Source organism: Podarcis tiliguerta (genome assembly GCF_965153285.1).
Source record: "Podarcis tiliguerta genome assembly, chromosome: 7".
NCBI classification, from domain to species: Eukaryota; Metazoa; Chordata; class Lepidosauria; order Squamata; family Lacertidae; genus Podarcis; species Podarcis tiliguerta.
The window spans coordinates 37,541,961-37,560,461 of record NC_139540.1 but is presented as its reverse complement, the minus strand read 5'-3'; the positions used below and the strand labels follow the sequence as shown (position 1 = coordinate 37,560,461).

Below are 18,501 nucleotides of genomic sequence, written 5' to 3'. Positions count from 1 at the left end.
CATGGGGTCATGAAGAGTCGGACACGACTGAACGACTAAACAACAACAAAAGACCTATGGGGGGGAGGGTAGCTTGATTATTCGGAGTACCATGTTAGGATCAGGTGAAGCAGACCTGAAATGCTGGATTCTCTTCTCCTTCAAATGTCTTGCCCACTCACTCTACCTAGTGGCTCTCCCTACCCACAGCATTTCCCCACAGATGATTCCAAGCACATAATACAAAACTGATCAAACAGGTAACATGTTTTTCAGAAAGATTATGCAAGGCATCTAGAAATGCCTTTGGTGTGATTCATTAGGCTTGTTCTTACAACAGGCCACACACCTCCCCCACTCCACCCCAGTGTCAATGATGTCCAGAGGAAGAGGATTGGGGCTGAAGGCTAAACTGTCAGTGAGAACAGTGTGTGAGACAGTCAAATCAAATGTGTGGGTTTTTGGTTTGCTTCAATTTCCATAGTGTTGAAGTTAAGACTGGTAGCTCACTTTTTCCATACTTTCTTTGGTGCCTTGGTGGAATTTATAAGCACCATAACTCTTTTGTGAAACCAGAAGTCATAGAATCCTAGAATTTTATTCCACATATTATTTTCAGACCCTGAAGTTTGCGTGTTCTAGTTGGTCACTTCTGCCTGCAGAAGTTTTAGCCCAGTAAAGTCGGGTTGTGGTATGAGTTGTAGACAAAGAACAAACTTTTATTTTTTTCAGTATAATCTTCTTAATAGTGAAAGAAAACATAGTCTAGTTCTATGTTGCTTAATTGCCAGGAATGTTGTGAATGTGATACTCCTACAAATTTTGGGTCATTCTTTGTCACAGATCATTTTCATGGCTACATTTCCTGTTTAAATATAACACTAACATTTTTTCAGCCTCAATTTAGATTGAAGGTTATAAGACCAAGTGTTTAAGATGCCAATAAAACTGGTTCTCTAGTATAGATTTATTTACTTATTTATGATAAGATGTGTTCATTTTTTAACTCCCCCACACTTTTATATTCAGGTACAGCTAATAAGCAAATACTTCGGAAAGAAAATAGGACAATATATCTTTATTTAAACAGTCACTTCCATTGAGCTAAAAATACAGCATAGGTTTTTTTCCTGGTAGCTAGGCAACTGGAAAAAAACACCACTTACCTGAATTGCTGTTTACTTTTTATTTTTAAATCCCAGCTGTAGAGATTTTTATTCTCTGTACTTATGAGATGGTAGAAAGAGTAACTGTTTATGGTGTAGCTAAATTGTTTAATGTACTGTTTGGTGCAGGAAGCAAATTAGACATTGGAATAAGCGTCTCCTGTATCTGTAACAAGCCATTAGTAATATTTGATCTTTTCATAAATGTTTCAATATGTTATATATTATAAGCAATTGCCCTCTCTTGACTTGGGTGGCTGTCATAAATATCAGAGCGTATGAGGCATGAAATCAGTACATTTCTATTTTTCTGTAGAATGCAAATGTTGTTCTAGTCAACTGTATCTTCATAGCAATTTCAAATCAAGCAAATGGTCATAGTACACCATTTGCTTGACTTGTAAGAAAGCAAGGTAGGTTGTCTTTCCACTACTCTATCTACTACTATGTAGCATATTTATTTAGTAACATCTTGCTATGAAAAGGTTGAAGAGAGCATCTCATAGGCATAGCATATAATTTGGTGAAGAAGCTAAATGTCAATCATTTATTGAAAGATCTGGTAACTCCAGATTAATTCTGGGCCAGGCTACACAAGACCGATTCATATTGAGCACATGGGTGATTTAGGGCAGTGCAACAGGTTTTCCCTGCATAGTATGCCGAGCCAAAGGGGCACGTTCCCACCTCCTTCCCAAAGCCTACCTAGCACTTCATCAGCTTTGGGAAAGAGGCCAGAGCGCTCTAGGACCCTGCCAGAGCCTTGAATCTGGGAAGGTTGGCTGACAGGGAACAGAACATCAATTTTCCCCCCCCTTACTGCCCCACTGAAGTTTACATCCTTACAGCCCGAGAAGAAAACAAACAGCCGTTTCAGAATAATTGAAAATATTCATTAGTGCAATCCTATGCATGTCTATGCAGAAGTAAGCCCCACTGAATTCAAAGGGCTTACTCTCAGAAAAACATGCTTAGGACTACAGCCTAGTTGTTGGGTATTTGGTGGATTAAAAAGTGCTTTAGTGTTCATATTTACCTGATGAGTTTTCTAGCCAACTTTTATAATAATACTTCAGTGATGAGACTGGTCTGTAAAAGTGTACACTTGTTTGATCTTTTTTCTAGTTTTGGGAATAGACTCCTCCCAGTGCGTGTACAGAAGAGGGTTCCTTTGGCTGATTCTCATTGGTAGCTTAAGTCAAAGGCTTTACTAAACTATTCTGATTTTGAATTATATATTAATTTAATCTTGAAGTCTGCTCCCTCTCCAAGATTTTGCAATCTACAATTTACAAATACTTGCATGCAGAGAGTTTATTAGTGTTACATTAGAGTAAAAATACCATCCTTTGAAATACCTTTCATTCACTTCTTTTTAGGTATTTTCACACTATCTACTTGGGTATCCGAAGTAGACGGAGTGGTGATAGTGACAGATGGCGCTTTTATTGGAAAATGGTCTATGAGTATGCAGATGTGAGTATGCTGCATTTGCTTGCTACATTTCTAGAAAGTGCCCCACAACTGGTCCTTCAGCTCTGCATTGTTGTACAGACACGTACTCTTCAGGCCCTCCAAGGTAAGGATTTATTTATTTATCGGTCTTAATTAATATGTACAGATAAAACTGTATGCATATATGCAACCTAATGCTATATATACTGAAGTAAAGAATAACTTATTTTTAATGGGGGCTAAAAGAAAGCAAAGGAGAAATACATCAAGCTTCTGCCAAGCTGTTATTAATGTGTTTTAGATTTAACAAACTTAAATAATCCAATTTTCCTACACAAAAAGGCCAGGGTTTAAAGGGGAAATCCAGACCAGAAATGCAGTTCCCTGTATGTATGGGTGGTAAATGCTAGCAGCCTTTATGTTGTAATCATGAGAGGCAATGTGCTTTTTTTACCTTCATTCTGGATCAATGAACGCAGGTTGGATTTGATGACCCCCAGGGTCCCTTCCAACTCTACAGTTCTGTAATTCTGTGTTTTTAAGTGTTGTGAAAGTAGGAGACAGTGTAGCATGTACGTTGAAGAGTCAGCTGCCTTCCACAGTACAAAACAAGACATGATGCTGCCAGGTCAACAAAAAAATTGGCACATCTGGAGATATGCTACCAGGCTGGAAGCATGGGATGAACATTGGGGTTAGTAAAGAGGGCTAACCAAAATGAGCCAAAGCTGATAGTTGCTGATAGTTACTCAAAGAGCCTGCTTACCAACTAGGCTGTGTGACATCAGTGCCAGGATCCATCTTTAGTAACAATTTGCAACTTTCATTGTGTCGCCAGGTCAAAAGAAGCACATGACATGATATTACCAAGGATTCTGTGAATTTGACATTCAACCTAGATTCCATTCTGTTGTAATTGCTTATTCTCATGGCCATTTTCAGACATTATTAAAAGTTTATTCTTACTGCCATTTTTAGACTTTATTAAAGGCAGGGTTCCTGGCTGCATATACAATTCATGGCTGTCTGTAACCAAATCATTCTATTCCAAGTCCCTCCAAAATAGACCCTCTTTGGCTAAGGACTCAGCTGACTCCAGTGTACAGCCCAAATGTCTATTGATCTAACAATCTCCTTTTATAAAATTCCAAAATCTCATCTTCAAAAACTTTATTTAGTAACATTATTGCATTTCTTTAAATATGGGCATAATAAAATACAAAATGTCATATGCTGGCTAGAAGCAGTATATGCTCATTCTGAAGTGGTATATTCTTCTGTCTAGTAGATTTACAAATGCAGCCATTCTTGCTGTAGACACTATACCACAGAAACAGTATGCTTGTAGTTGTGATGTACCCTGGCAATACTATAGACCAGTTCCTTCACCTTTATTCTGTGAATCGTTTTGTTCTAGGATATCCTTAATAATTGTCCTTTTAAGAAAGACTTCTTAATGAACATACATATTACTAATTGTATGCCAGTGCCTTGTACAGGAAAAGACTGATATACATGACACTACACACTTTTCTTTCAGAATGGGACATAAATTCCCCTTAAAATTGTTCCAAGCCTTCTACTTGAACTATTTTTAATGACAACAACAACAACAACAACAGCAGCAGCAGCAGCAGCAGCAGCAGCAACTTATTTATACCCTGCCCTTCTGGCTGGGTTTCCCCAGCCACTCTGGGCAGCTTCCAACAAAAGTCTCCAAAGATCTCCTGGATTTAAAATAATGCTCCATTCTAGCAATATTTCTGATAGCCATGCATATCAACATAATTCCCCCCCCCCATTAAAAAAAACCCAACAACTTCTGCATGTCAAGTTGCTTCAGATATCTTTTGAATGTGAGCTACTTTAGTTTTGCTAAAAACTTGGTAAATCTTACAGGTAGACTAACCACATTATAATTATGATTATGATTCCCAGGCCATCTGGCTGGGCTTCATATTCATATAGGTGATAATGCATACATGATAATCTTTTCTATTTTAAATGAATACACAAACACTCTCAAATCGATACATTTCCATCCATAATAAGTTGCTTATAATGGCTCGTTGGGTTATTATGTTTGGGTTGCCATTAATTATGCCAAATGATATCAGTGAGTAAAAAACTTAAACCACCAAAGATTTGTATGTAGGTGGATTTGCATGTAGGTTGTTTCTTTGTGAATCAGATTCTGTAAGTTCATTTTAGGTGCCACACAAGGCAGCAGAAAATATTGGAAGGAATACACCTTCCAATAAAAAACACTCTCTGAGAGCACTCTCTGCAGAGGAATGAGAATCTAATATGTTAGTGAATAGGAAGTAGTAAATATAACAAATACTGGGATGGGGGGAATGGAGTGCCAAAGATTTTAAAAACTAACTTCAATCCTTTTTTTTTTTTTTTTAAGGCAAAAGTTGTGAAAAATTCTGCTGCTAGCAAACTTCTACTCAAGAATTGAGCATAATGATGATTCAGTGCAGTTCCTCAGATAATGTAACATTTAGGAGGGGCGGCTTACAGAAACATCATAGGGCTGCATAAATGGTACTTAATTTCTCACAGCTGTGCTTTGCTACAGCTGATTTTATTTTTAAATCCCACAGCATAGCCTGTTACGTTTCTTCACAGTGAACTGTCAATTTGGGGGGTGGCATCTTTGCTATGCTTATTGTTTCCGTGATCAATACACATCATTTTAATTTTCTTCAGAAGCTAGTGGCATGACAATACTTATTTAGCAATTTGTTCTCTGCTGCTGAGAAGACTAGTTATCAAGCAGATGTGATATGTCAGAGTCTCTGAACACAATTATTTACCACATAAACAATACATTTATGATGCAGGTAAATAACAATGGGATTGTTTTATAATGAAATTGAAACTAGTTGAGAAAATAATACATTTTACTGGCTACTGTATATGGTGTTCACCTTGTCTCACACAGCTTCAGTCTCTTGAATGAAGCTGAGAATAATTTTAAAAATCCAAAACAATTTTCTAAATCTCAATGTGACATACCGTATTTTTCGTCCCATAGGACACTCCATCCCATAGGACGCACCTGGTTTTTTGGGGGGGAAATAAAGGAATTTCCCCCCTTTATTTCCCCCCCAAAACCAGGTCAAGGAACAGCGGGATGGCGGCGCTGCGCCTCCCCGCTGTCCCCCGAGCTTGTGGGGCTGGCCGATGTCTGCCCGGTGCGCTGGGCGCTCTGCTTCAGGGTGCCCTGCGTGCCGGGCGGCAGGCTGCTATCCGCAGCCTAGGGAGCCCTGCGGGAGCTCCCACGGGCTCCCCAGGCTTGCGGATAGCTTCCTGAAGCCTGGAGAGCAAGAGGGGTCAGTGCGCACCGACCCCTCTCGCTCTCCAAGCTTCAGCGAAAGCCTGCATTCACCCCATAGGATGCACACAGATTTCCCCTTCATTTTTAGAGGGGGGAAAGTGCATCCTATAGGGCGAAAAATACGGTACTTCTGAGTAAGCAGGGATAAAATTATGCAGTGCCACCTTTTTATCCTATGAAATTTGTAAGAATTGACATCTTTTCTGAACCAAAGTGCTACTGCTACAAATATATTTAAAAAACCCTTTAAGCCACATTTGCTTCAATAATAGTAATAATATACAGATATTTTGTTCCCACTAGTCTTGGTGGCTTGTTTTTGGTATCATAGTTCCTGTGTGCCTGGTTATTTCTTCTACCTGTTGCCTCAGTCGTGATGTTTTCAGTTCCATCTGTCATAAATGATTAAATGCCAATAATAGTGAGCTTCTGAGAAGGCAGAACATTCACTTTTTAAAGACAGATGGGTCAGTAAGGTTCCAGGCTTGGTTTGGCTTCTTATTTAACAAGTTTAAATTTAGAAAGATTGGTTAAAATACTTAACACGGAGCTGAATTTCATAGCTTGATAGTAGCCTTGTTCAGGTGTCATTCATCAGTTTCTCCATGTGTGCTGTCCCTCCTTGCTCCTCCCCAAGTTGAGTGGGAAGATCTGAAAGAGAATTCTACTCATGTTTGAACGAACATACTAACAAGCTTCCATTATTTGGAACCCTGTGTTAACAAGAGTTCCCATTCATGGAGAGGCTTACAAATGCAAACACCTGAACACACTGTTAAGAACTTCCTGTTCAATATTGGAAAGCCAAGGGTTAAGTGGATAGGAATTGCATACACAGGAAAGTTGGGCCTGGGGCTGGCATGCATATCCTAATCACCAAAAGCTCACTGTAATTGGATACCATGCACAGGAGGATTGCCTGAATTGGAACTTTGTACCTTTGAAACCAGCATGAGTTTACCAACATGAGTTTGACCAAACTGTGGGAGGCAGTGGAAGACAGAAGTGCCTGGCGTGCTCTGGTCCATGGGGTCACGAAGAGTCGGACACGACTAAACGACTAAACAACAACCTTTGAAACCATTAAACATTCTGAAACTGGCACAGACCTTGCTGGTATGACCATTGCACCAATTTGCCCCTGTTACACCAGATGATCTTTTACAGAATCAAAGCCTTTTCTTTTCCAGAAGAAACTTAAAGATGTGCATGCTAAAGTTTGGCCTCAGCTACTTACCATAGGACTCGAACCAAGAACAGCTTGGTTTAAGATCTGGAACCTATCCAGCTAAAAATTAGAGGTTTCTCAAATATGTTTTTAGCAGAGAAGCTCAAAAACTGCCAGGCGTGAACAGATATTGAACCATGCTGTGATCAGATTCATTGGTCTTTGTAGCCTCTTGTGCTTGAAGAATGTACATGAAGAAGAGACATAATAAAACATCTTTCTCATCTTGTTTAAATGACAGCTCTGGATTAATCAGAATTTCTGCAGATCTGTCTATTTGGCAGTCACTGAGACAAAAGAAATATAATTCATAAACTGGAACAATGTTTTCATTGCTTTTGGGGTTACTGTTTCTTGCATCCTTCATATCTTCTGGGGTTATAGTCTGAAAATATATTCTGAGTATATATTTTCCCATTGTTATTATGTTTAGTCTTCATACATTTTGTCATTAAAAAAAATAGGAGAGGAAAAGTGAAAAATTGTAATTGGTAAGCTTTATTGCGAAGAAACAACTGCCTTTCCTCAAATGTTCATGAGCATGATTTAAAACAGGGCTAACCCTTCCTTTGACTCAGTGATAAAAACCCATGCTGTGCATGTTAATGATCCCAAGGTTCAAACCCTTGCATATCCAGGTAGGACTGAGAGAAATGCTAGAGAACCACTGCTAGTTAGTACATTGACAGCATTGAGCTCAATTATCTGACTTCTTGCACAGCTTCCTGTGTTCCTAATTTGGCAGATTCCTATGTTGCTAATACTTGTAGTTAAGCAGTTTGCATTGTATTTTGTTTATGAACAGTTAATTAGAGTTGAAGCAGAATGCAACCTAAGCCACATCCAACCACAAATGTTTCTTAAAGGATATCCACATTTGAGATTCATTGCCCTTTCAGAGTATGCAGTCAAGGCAGCGTCATTGGGGAGGAGAACTACATGTTTTGTAGCTCTATGCATCTACATGTTTTGTAAAGGTTACATTTACATGATGTATATCCTGCACTTTGTGAATATGAGTTTTTCTAATCTGAGAATCCCCAGACTCAGAGCCAGATTATTGTTGTGTACTTTGCATACCTGTTTTTAAAAGTTCAAGTAAATTGCAGCAATCGATTAGCACGCACCATGTTTTTGTGCTGTCTGAATAATGCAGATCACACTAGCAAAAAATAGACAATGTAGAGTGGTACCTCGGCTTTTGCACATCTCTGTTGACAAACATTTTGGTTTTTGAATGCCGTAAACACAGAAGTAAATGCTTGGTTGTCAAACATGCCACATGGCTTCTACTGAGTGCAAGATCCTGAGGCCTAGCTGTTGGCTATTGAGTTTTCAGTTTTCGAGCGTTTCAGAACTTCTGGAATGGATTACGTTCGAAAACCAAAGTACTACTGTACTCATAATGATTTGTTTGTCAATACATTTATATCTTATTTTTCTATGTATTAGTGTTCAAAGAGAACAACAGAAAGATTCATAAAACAATACAATGTTGTTAAAAAAAGTTTTAGAAAAAGAACCACAGATATCAACGAATTCAAGAAAAAATAAGCAGCGGCTTTTACAATGATAAGGATTCACAATTCACACATCAATAATAATTCTCTTGGTTTAAGTTATAAACAGAAGACAATTTTCCGGGACAAGGGAGTTTCCCTCTAGCTTTTCATTGCTGATATTCCTGATATTTCCAAGCTTCAGCAAAATCGCTTGGTTCCCTATACATAGCATGAGAACACTATCCAAGTTATTCTTATGAGTCACCTACTTTTACCTCTTCTGTGCTTCCCCCTCCTGCTGTCTCTGTCCTTAACAATCTGTTCACCATGCATAAACTAAAAGATCAGTTAATGAAGTGGTTATTTATTCTCTATTCAAACTTCATGACAAACAATGCAATATTGAAAATGTGTATTGGTGAATTATATATCGTAAATGGGAGTTATAGCAAAGCCCTTCTGTCTTGCTGTCCATTAAATAAGCTGACAGGAAGATTGGCACACAAAGGACCTGAAAAATGTTGCTTATTGATCTCACCTTTACCTTTAGTGGTTACTAAGTCATTGCTCACCTTATTGCCCTGCAAACACTTCCAAGCTGCAGTAGATTTAGAATTATTTCATTGCCTCAATGGGATAAATGCTTGGTGTTTGTTTGCTTTTATAGTTTGTATAAATAACAGGAATGGTCCTAAAATAATAATAAGCAGAAACTTGCTTGGGACAACCCAAAATGAAATAAGAGATTTTAGCTACAGGACACTTGAATAAATAAAAGGAGGGATGGTTAAAGAAAGACAGTTTTCTTTTTTTGTGGAGTAACCTACAAAGTGATGAAAGTCTAAGGTTAAACACAAATCCTAGTGCAACTGGGACTTCTTTGCAATCAAAAACTATTATGTCCAAAGAATTTGGAAAGCTCTCTTCAGGGAAACTTGCCTAGTGCCTTTGGCTTCAGGTGAAAACATTCCTCTTCTCCTAGGCCTTTTGGTAATTAAATAATCTATTATCTTTTAAACTGTGTGGGCATTATTGTTTTTGCTTGTATGCATTTTTCTGTTTTATATTGTAAACAGCCCTGTGATCATCAGATGAAGGATGGAGTAGAAAGTTATTAATTTAAGTACAGTGTTACCTCTGGTTACATACGCTTCAGGTTATAGACTCCGCTAACCCAGAAATAGTACCTCAGGTTAAGAACAATGCTTCAGAATGAGAACAGAAATCATGCGGCAGCGGCGCAGCAGCAGTGGGAGGCCCCATTAGCTAAAGTGGTACCTCAGGTTAAGAACAGTTTCAGGTTAAGAACGGACTTTGTGGAATTCCAAAAGTCTGACTCAAATGACAGGTGAGCTTTTAAAGCTTCCAGATTCTTCTCCAGCTCTGATCAAAATCTGAGCTAGAGAAAAATTGCCAGCTTCCCCCGCAACATCCTTGCCAGCCTTCCTATCCCTCAAAGCCCTCCACATCCATCCCTGAATTACTTAAGTGAAAACTGGATAGAATTTAGGAAGGGTTGAAAGGATGAGAGGGATTGAAGGAGGGAGAACCAACACAAAGCAAAACCTGCTTGCATAAGTGGTGCCCGAAATCTTATGCCTGGAGTCACCATCATTCCTTGCCTCATAGTAAAATTAGGGATAAAGGTAAAGGGACCCCTGACCATTAGGTCCAGTCATGGCCGACTCTGGGGTTGCGGCGCTCATCTCGCTTTATTGGCTGAGGGAGCCGGCATACAGCTTCCAGGTCATGTGGCCAGCATGACTAAGCCGCTTCTAGTGAACCAGAGCAGCACACGGAAACGCCGTTTACCTTCCCACTGGAGTGGTACCTATTTATCTACTTGCACGTTGACGTGCTTTCGAACTGCTAGGTTGGCAGGAGCAGGGACAGAGCAACAGGGGCTCACCCCATCGCGGGGATTCGAACCACCGACCTTCTGATCAACAAGTCCTAGGCTGTGTGGTTTAACCCACAGCACCACCCGCATCCCCAAAATTAGGGATAGAAATACTTTAAATAAATAAGAATTGCCCATATCACAGCTTCCTTTTGCCAGTCCAACTAGTTTCCATTGTTGTAAGGTGACCATCGTACGTGGAATCTACATGGTCTCCCCTGTTGAAGTTCCTATTTCTAAAGTGAAGCTATTTTTGTTTATTTTTTTAAAAAAATGCATGGAAGACAAACAAAAGTGGAAGTTCAAATGTTTTACAGTTGGTTTGACCTTTTACCAACCAATGACCTTATTCAAGTCGCTGCTTTTTCTCTGACTGGAGATAACATACTTTTTTATTTTACTGCTTCTGCTTTATTGGTACTAAAAATAACTACCAGGAAAGGTATCAGTACTTTTTACTGTCTCTGCTGCCAGGAAGAGAGAAAGCAGGCCAAATGACTTGGAAGTTAAGAGGACATTGAGAATGGCATCTTTTATTACAGAATGTTCTCAGCGATTGTAATTCCAGCTAGCATGCCCTCTGGCTGATCAGCTGGGGCCGAAAGCAGCAAATGGCCACCTCTGCGAAGTGGTGTGAGAGAGAGGAGGAGAAGCCTCATGCCCTACTAAGCCAACAAGTGTCTTTGAATGCAGCTGAGGAAAAATGCACCCCTTCCCATCTTTGCATGAGAAAAGCCCAGTGATGTCTGTATCCCATAACGGATATCAGATTTGCCAGCAGCATGTCCACAAGCCACTTTCTGCCTTTACAGTCTCTATCATGTATCTGTTCAGTGCAATTTGGTAATTTGCCTCCCTTAACATGGGATAATGCTTTAGAATGTACTAAGACAGGTATTAGAGACATGTACTATTAGAATGTACTAAGACAGGTATAAGAGTCCATTGCAGTTTGTTTTTTAAAAAATAAATTTAATTTTGCATCCACTAGGAATTTGCACCACAGTAAAGTCTTCGAAAGCAAAAGGTAAAGAGGGACTCTGAGCCATGATGGAGCCATGTTGCTAAGTCCTTTGCATATTCTTGCACCTGGTTAGCATAGTGTAGCTGTATTTAATGCAGTGGCAGTACTTCAGATTTACAATTACGTAAGTGAAGGAAGAATAATCTTTTCAGGCTCTTTATGCATCGGCTCCAGATGGGAGTTCAGAGGACACATAATGGATAGAATTGAATTGATATCTAAACATTTTTTTAGCTTAAAATCAAAGAGATTCATAGGCAAAGCTTACAATATGGAGCTGATTGCAATACAACAGGCTGTGCTAAGTGCTGCCAAGGATATGGTTTTGTCAGCGTTTTAATTCCCAGCTAGTTTTCAATTACTTCTAACATCTGTTTTGTTTTTGTTTTTTTAAAAATCACTTCTAGATGGTGATTGAGGAAACAGAGGTTTTGAGGCTTGCAATCCATTTTTTTAAAAAGCTTGTGCATTCAGAAGAAAAGGAGAAAATATAGCTTCTGTTTCAATCAGCAGAAAATGTTTTCTGTCACAGTCTTCTTACAAAGATAATACCCTGCTGTATATCATTCATTCAAGGATCAAGTGATCTAAGGGTGGAAGCTGAATATGGCTAGGAAAACCCCAGTAAGAAACTCGAGAACCTTTATGATGGAGATCAATAAAAAAGAGCACAAGGCTTCAGTTGACAAAAATGATAATACAGAATAAAAACCATGGGATGTTTGTTCTGCTTTTAAGTAAGTAAAGAAAAAGAAAAGGCCATTTCATTAAACCAAAAAATAGCAAGTTAAGAAATGAGAGAGAGACTATTTCCTCCATATAGTAACATACCCATGAAGCTTGATAATCTTAGTATTATAGTTTCTTATCTCTGAAATACTATTATGTTAGGAATGGACAATCATAACAGAGAACCAAGCAGAGTATGACAATGGAATTAAGAAATATGAGTTGGAGAGACAATTTTTCTTTCATCAGCTATTCCCTGGAGTGTCACAGCATTTGGCCAGTATACACTATACTGGATTTCTCTCAAATTTAGTCAATCTATGTTATTGCAACATTATTTGTGACATCTAGTACTAATGGCTACTAGCAAGGTCACTGCAATAGATAAGTCATTGGTCTGATCAATGCCTGTTTTGCAAAGTGCTGTAATGCTGATTAACAACCCTTCTTATATGTGTGCAGTAAAGGTAAAGGTAAAGGGACCCCTGACCATTAGGTCCAGTCGTGGCCGACTCTGGGGTTGCGGCGCTCATCTCGCTTTATGGGAGCTCGAGGGAGCCAATAGTCATAGTCTTAGTCATGTGGCCAGCATGACTAAGCCACTTCTGGCGAACCAGAGCAGCGCATGGAAATGCCGTTTACCTTCCTGCCGGAGCGGTACCTATTTATCTACTTGCACTTTGATGTGCTTTCGAACTGCTAGGTTGGCAGGAGCAGGAACAGAGCAACGGGAGCTCATTCACAACTGGACTTGACTGTAAGGGGTCCCTTTACCTTTACCTTTATGTCCCGCTCAATATTGGCCAATATTAATCTCTTAATTAATGTGATCTATAGCAAGTACAAAGAATCTCCACCTTCTGAAGATATAGAAAATCCAATAGTGGCTGGCTGCCAGAATGCAGAATTGTTATAGTATTAGCCCTACAGAGCACGACACTTCTCTTCAAATGTATGGTGATAATTGAATAGCTAATGCATCTTATCTTTAGTCATTCCTCTTCGTGACTTGCATACATACTCATTTGCACCTACCCACAAGTGTTACCATGTAAATTAGCTCTTGGCTATAAGCTGTAAAGTGATGATTTATAGTTTTAGCTTAGTATAGCACCTACATCAAGCATTAGTATTACAAATGATCACCGCTGAAGCCTTATCGAATACAGTGGTACTTCGAGTTACAGAAATATTACCTCGGGTTAAGAACTTTGCTTCAGGATGAGAAATAGAAATAGCGTGGCAGCAGTGGGAGGCCCCATTAGCTAAAGTGGTGCTTCAGGTTAAGAACAGTTTCAGGTTAAGAACGAACCTCCGGAACGAATTAAGTATGTAACCAGAGGTACCACTGTAAATCACTTAATGTACCACATTTTAGTGTTTGTGCAGAATTCAGTTCTTACACAATGTTGCAGTATATAGTCTATATGTAAATTGGCTGAGACTGAGAGTAGGAGGAAGAAGTAGGTAGCATATCTCTATTGTGTATGCTGTAGTGCTGTTTATCAATTTATTTTTTTTAAAAATGACTAATTTGAGGAACAGAGATGAGTTCAAAGGCTGAAATAATAGAAAAGTAAAAGGTTGCATCCAACATTGCATCAGTGGCTTTCCACTCATGTAATGGGACTCCACCTTCCTCTCTTCTCCCTGCATGCCATCAAAATCTGCTCTGAAGACAACGCCTACTCTCTGGAGCATATTTTGTGGGTGCGAAGAGGGCATTAATCACAACATGCTGAGAAGGGAGGAGAAGGAAACTTATGCATTGGGGCAGAAAGTTTGTTCTTATCTCGATTTATCAGGCCAAGTGATGTACATCTGAACCAGGCCCTGTTTTCTAATTTAATATCTCAGATCACAGAAAAGTACTACCCTAAATCCTAATTAAATTTCTCCACAGGTTCTTTATTTAGTGGTTTGCAGGGACAGATTGCACCTTTAATAACACTTAAAAAAACCACACACCTCTGTTCACAGCATTAAGTCATATCTCTTCATTGTTCTAAGCTGTATTATCCACAGTCACAGTCAGGTTCAGGGTTTCATTCAAGAATATAAATTAAAATTAACTGAAAGTCTTGAATCTCAGTTTTGGTCCCATGGAGCAGAATTAATTTTCCTTGGTTAAAGGTTTTTGTTGTTTTCTTGCTAAACTAAAACAACAAGAGGATTTAAATAGACATTGAAATGCAGAGTGCACAAACTACAATAAAATATGCTGTAGCTTCTTTTCTCGCTAGTACCGTGAAGTAACAAAGCCGGAGCACATTTCATGGCTCATTTTGACTGCAAGACACCAGTTTTTTGTTCAACAGAGAGCCAGCCTAGGTATTTACTTAATATGAAGCATGCATCTACATATCTTGTTTTTCCTGAAATAGTTACAGGTACATGAGAGCCTGAACCTTACTAGGAAGACAGCATGTGGGAAGGAGAGACTTATCTATTCACTGCTCTCTCACACACATTTTTTATTTCAGTCCAAAGACCCACAGAAACATTTTCAAAAGCAAAATAAGACAGAAATACAGGGAAAGGTTCCAAGGTGGTTGCTATGTTTTATCCAGAGCATGTAGGTTTCTATTCACTTCTCTGCCATGATAAGAATCAAGGTTATTTCATATGGCTAGGAGCCTTTAAAAAATGAGGACATTGCTGCCCTGTCCCCACCCCCACCTTGGCCACGTGACTGAGCTGAACAGGGTTTAGAATAAGTGTAAATCTCTCCTTGCTCCATCCCACCATGTTCCTAGAATGCCCTTTGGGGGGGACTTATGCTGGTGTAAGTTCTGCCAGCTGAGCCCTCGCTGAGCTGAGAAAGCCCAAGATCTGCCTAATTCAGACTCATCTCAGCAGATCTGGTTGATCTGTAGGTCGCAAGTACAATTAGCAAGAATCCATCATCTTTTAAAAGTAGGATTGGAACTGGCCCCTCGCATATATTGGTCAATTCACTTCTTCCTTCTGTTTGCTGTTTTCTGCTTTGCTTATGCAACAATTTGAGGTGTTCATAGTTTGTTTTGTTTTAGGCAATAGGACTTGATGCACACATACATGTTTGCCTTATCGTCCTCCCCCATTTTATCTTTTGTCCAGTTTGGAGCAATTTTTACTCAAGAGCTTTGAGCAAAATGAGGGATGCAGGGATAGTGAATTGAATAATACTGCACAAAATGTTCTCTTTGCTTGTTAGTGAACACAGCATCTTCCTTTAAATCCGGACAGAAAATTGCTAATACGAACCATTCTGGAATCCTGAATGGAAAACAAGTATTTTGATGGCTTTCTGTGATTTTGCCGTAATAGCACACTTAGGGAAGTCTTTGAAGTGGAATAAAACATTTGACTATTTTAAAAAAACAAACACATAAATAAATCACAGGCCAAATACATCATACCAAATAAAAGTAGCAGCATAATTTCATATTTATCATTTATTAATTTATAAGGCTTTTCAGAATAGTCACATCACAAAGTGATGTATAGTCACTAAAATATATCCTTAATATCAGCACTAGCTGCCCACCTGCAACCAAACCTGGATCAAGGTTCTTGTATTAATTTACAAAGCGCTGATTGTACCACCAGAACCTTTGTATCCTACCTCGATAACTGAGATCAACTATGGTTGTTTCCCAACCTGGTAAGGTTCATCTGATACCAACATGAAACTAAGCCTTCAGTGTTATTGAGTATCTTGTAGAATGCTCTTCCAGTAAACATTCAGCAAACATTGTTAGCATTTGTTTGCAAATACTTGCTGAAAACTTTTATTTGCTGACAATCTTGTGCAGACAATTAAAATAAAATTGTACAGTTCCCTGATGACCTGTGATGTTCGTTTTTATGTGGTTTACTGTGTTTATGTGTGTGTATACCGCTTTTACATTTTTGTTACAAAATTGCAGTATATAAGCATTTTTATACACAAAGGTGTAAAATAACCTGTGAAATACAGCAATGAAATCTCATTGCAATCAGACAAATTAACAGGCTAAAACTATCATTGGACACATGCCCAAAGAGCCCACCTCACATTTTAACCCTCAAAGATTTTTCTGAAAACGTATGCCTTTATATCTCATTTAAAAGAGGTCAGCAATGAGACTTGCCTGACTTGACCCACAATTGCTCATTCTCACTTTCAAGGCTTAGCTGGCAATTTAAACCAGCCTGCTCTTAATCTGTTTGTTTTTATTATTATTATTATAGAAATCTTGGTTTTACTGCATTTTTATTACACCAATTTGTGATTTTTAAATGAAAAGTTGCTTAAAGGTATTTTTTAAAAAATAAATAGAACACAGTAGTTCATATTTCCACCATCACGTCCATACATTTGCACTTTTTCTGCTTACAGTTTTCTGCAGCTTTTAGTGAACAGTTTGATGAGCTCTTGCCTCCAGACAGATTTTAAAAACAAAACAAAAGGAAAGTATTAATACCAAGTAAAGCTATGGTGTGAAATAGTCTGTTCCAGATTTGTTGCTAAAAATAGTTATGAATTGGTAAACGAAAGGCAGGATCTTTCACGGTCCTTGAAATAAATCTAGGTTAGTTTTACCTGCTTACAATTTTTTTTACCTGCTTAAAATTAATATTCCTGATCATCCTGATAAATGAGTAGGAAAGAAATGCAGCATTTGGTTGTGGAACTAAAAGAGATCTCAGTTATGTCACAACTAGAGGGGAAAGCATTGTATAATGTAGTGGGCATTTATAAGCAAAACGAATGGAGAAAAATTATTGGGAGCTCATGCACACTGCAGTATTCTGCTATACCTAATGACTGGTGCAATGAAATTAGGCACAGGTCTGGGCTTTTAAGCTCCATGTCTAAGTGAGTCCTCTTCGCCACAGCACTTTCCCCAGGAAAACCCATGTTTTACTGCTGAATTGGAGCAAGCAAAATGCGAGTTTTCTTGTGGAAAATGCCAGGACAAAAAAACCCCAAACCCTGATCAGATCAGACATGGAGCTTTAAAGCCCATCTGCACCTGTACCTAGAAACATGACACAAAATGAAAGTTGGATGTGCCCTAACTACCCACCAGTGCAATATCCATTTGTGCTTTTGTACAGACAAAATCATGATTATATGTTAGGGATGTATGTGGCATATTTGTGATGCCTTGTACATATTGAGCTCTGCTTTGAGGACTGATTGAATGTTAGGCTGAACGTAAAGTTCCAGTAGAATTTCACTTAGGGGAATTCCTTAGTGGGTGTCCACATAGTAAAGATATGAGCCAGGCATGGAGGAAGGTGTGAAAATTAGTGCACTCTGCTTATTAAGAAGCATATAGATTAGTGGAATGGGAGTGTTGTGCTTTTGCTTTCCTAATCATGTTTCAGAAAATAAGAAATTATTAGCATACTTACAGTAAAGTAAGTATTTTGTATGCTCCCCTCCTTAAGGTTCTGATGTCATGCTGTGCTGTTTCCTCTTCTGGTTATTTGTGCTGTATTGTTCTTATTGTATTCTCATTGCTTTCACTGGAAGCACAGTTAGCTGTCTTTAACCTTCTGGAACAATAAGTGCAGGATAAAAGTGATGGATGGATAGGGAGACAGAGAGATAGAGACATATCAATCCATTCCAGGTCATTTGGTTGACGCATATATATATATAATATGGCTTTGGAATGCATGGACTGTTTTTGAATGTCCAATTTCAATATACTATCACACAGAGCATGTTCTTTGTTTACTTGTATAGTCATATCTCTGCTCCCAAACATCTTGGAAGTAAAACGTTCTGGCTCCCAAACAATCGATAACTGGAAGTGAGTGATCTGGTTTTCAAACATTCTTTCGGAATGCTTCCTGCAGCCAATCAGAAGCCGCACTTTGGAAGTCAAACATTTCAGAAGTCGAATGGACTTCTGGAACAGATTCAGTTCAGCTTTCTGATTTACGTCTGTATATGGAATGATCCTGAATCAGGCATTGATAGATTCTGATTACTCCCATCCTGCATGATTACCTCATCACCAGTTTTTCCTACTTCCACAGGTAGATCTGACACCTGCCAAAAATCCTTACTGACAAAGTGCTGTGATTAGCTTGATCTTATGACTTCAAAGGCACTTCATCAACAATTTTGCCCTACTCATTTAGATCTGTCCATTGGATATGACTAAGCTGTTAACAAATTTTTAAGGACTAA

General features: G+C 38.7%; 1 protein-coding gene across 1 annotated transcript in view; it reads left to right on the top strand.

Moving 5' to 3' along the window:
• XKR4 (XK related 4) overlaps nt 1–18,501 on the top strand; it is a 135,812-nt gene that overhangs the window by 92,216 nt on the left and 25,095 nt on the right. Inside the window, exon 2 of the mRNA XM_083451091.1 lies at nt 2,525–2,724. Coding sequence (XP_083307217.1) covers nt 2,525–2,724 — 200 coding nt within the window. The remainder of the gene's footprint in view (nt 1–2,524; nt 2,725–18,501) is intronic.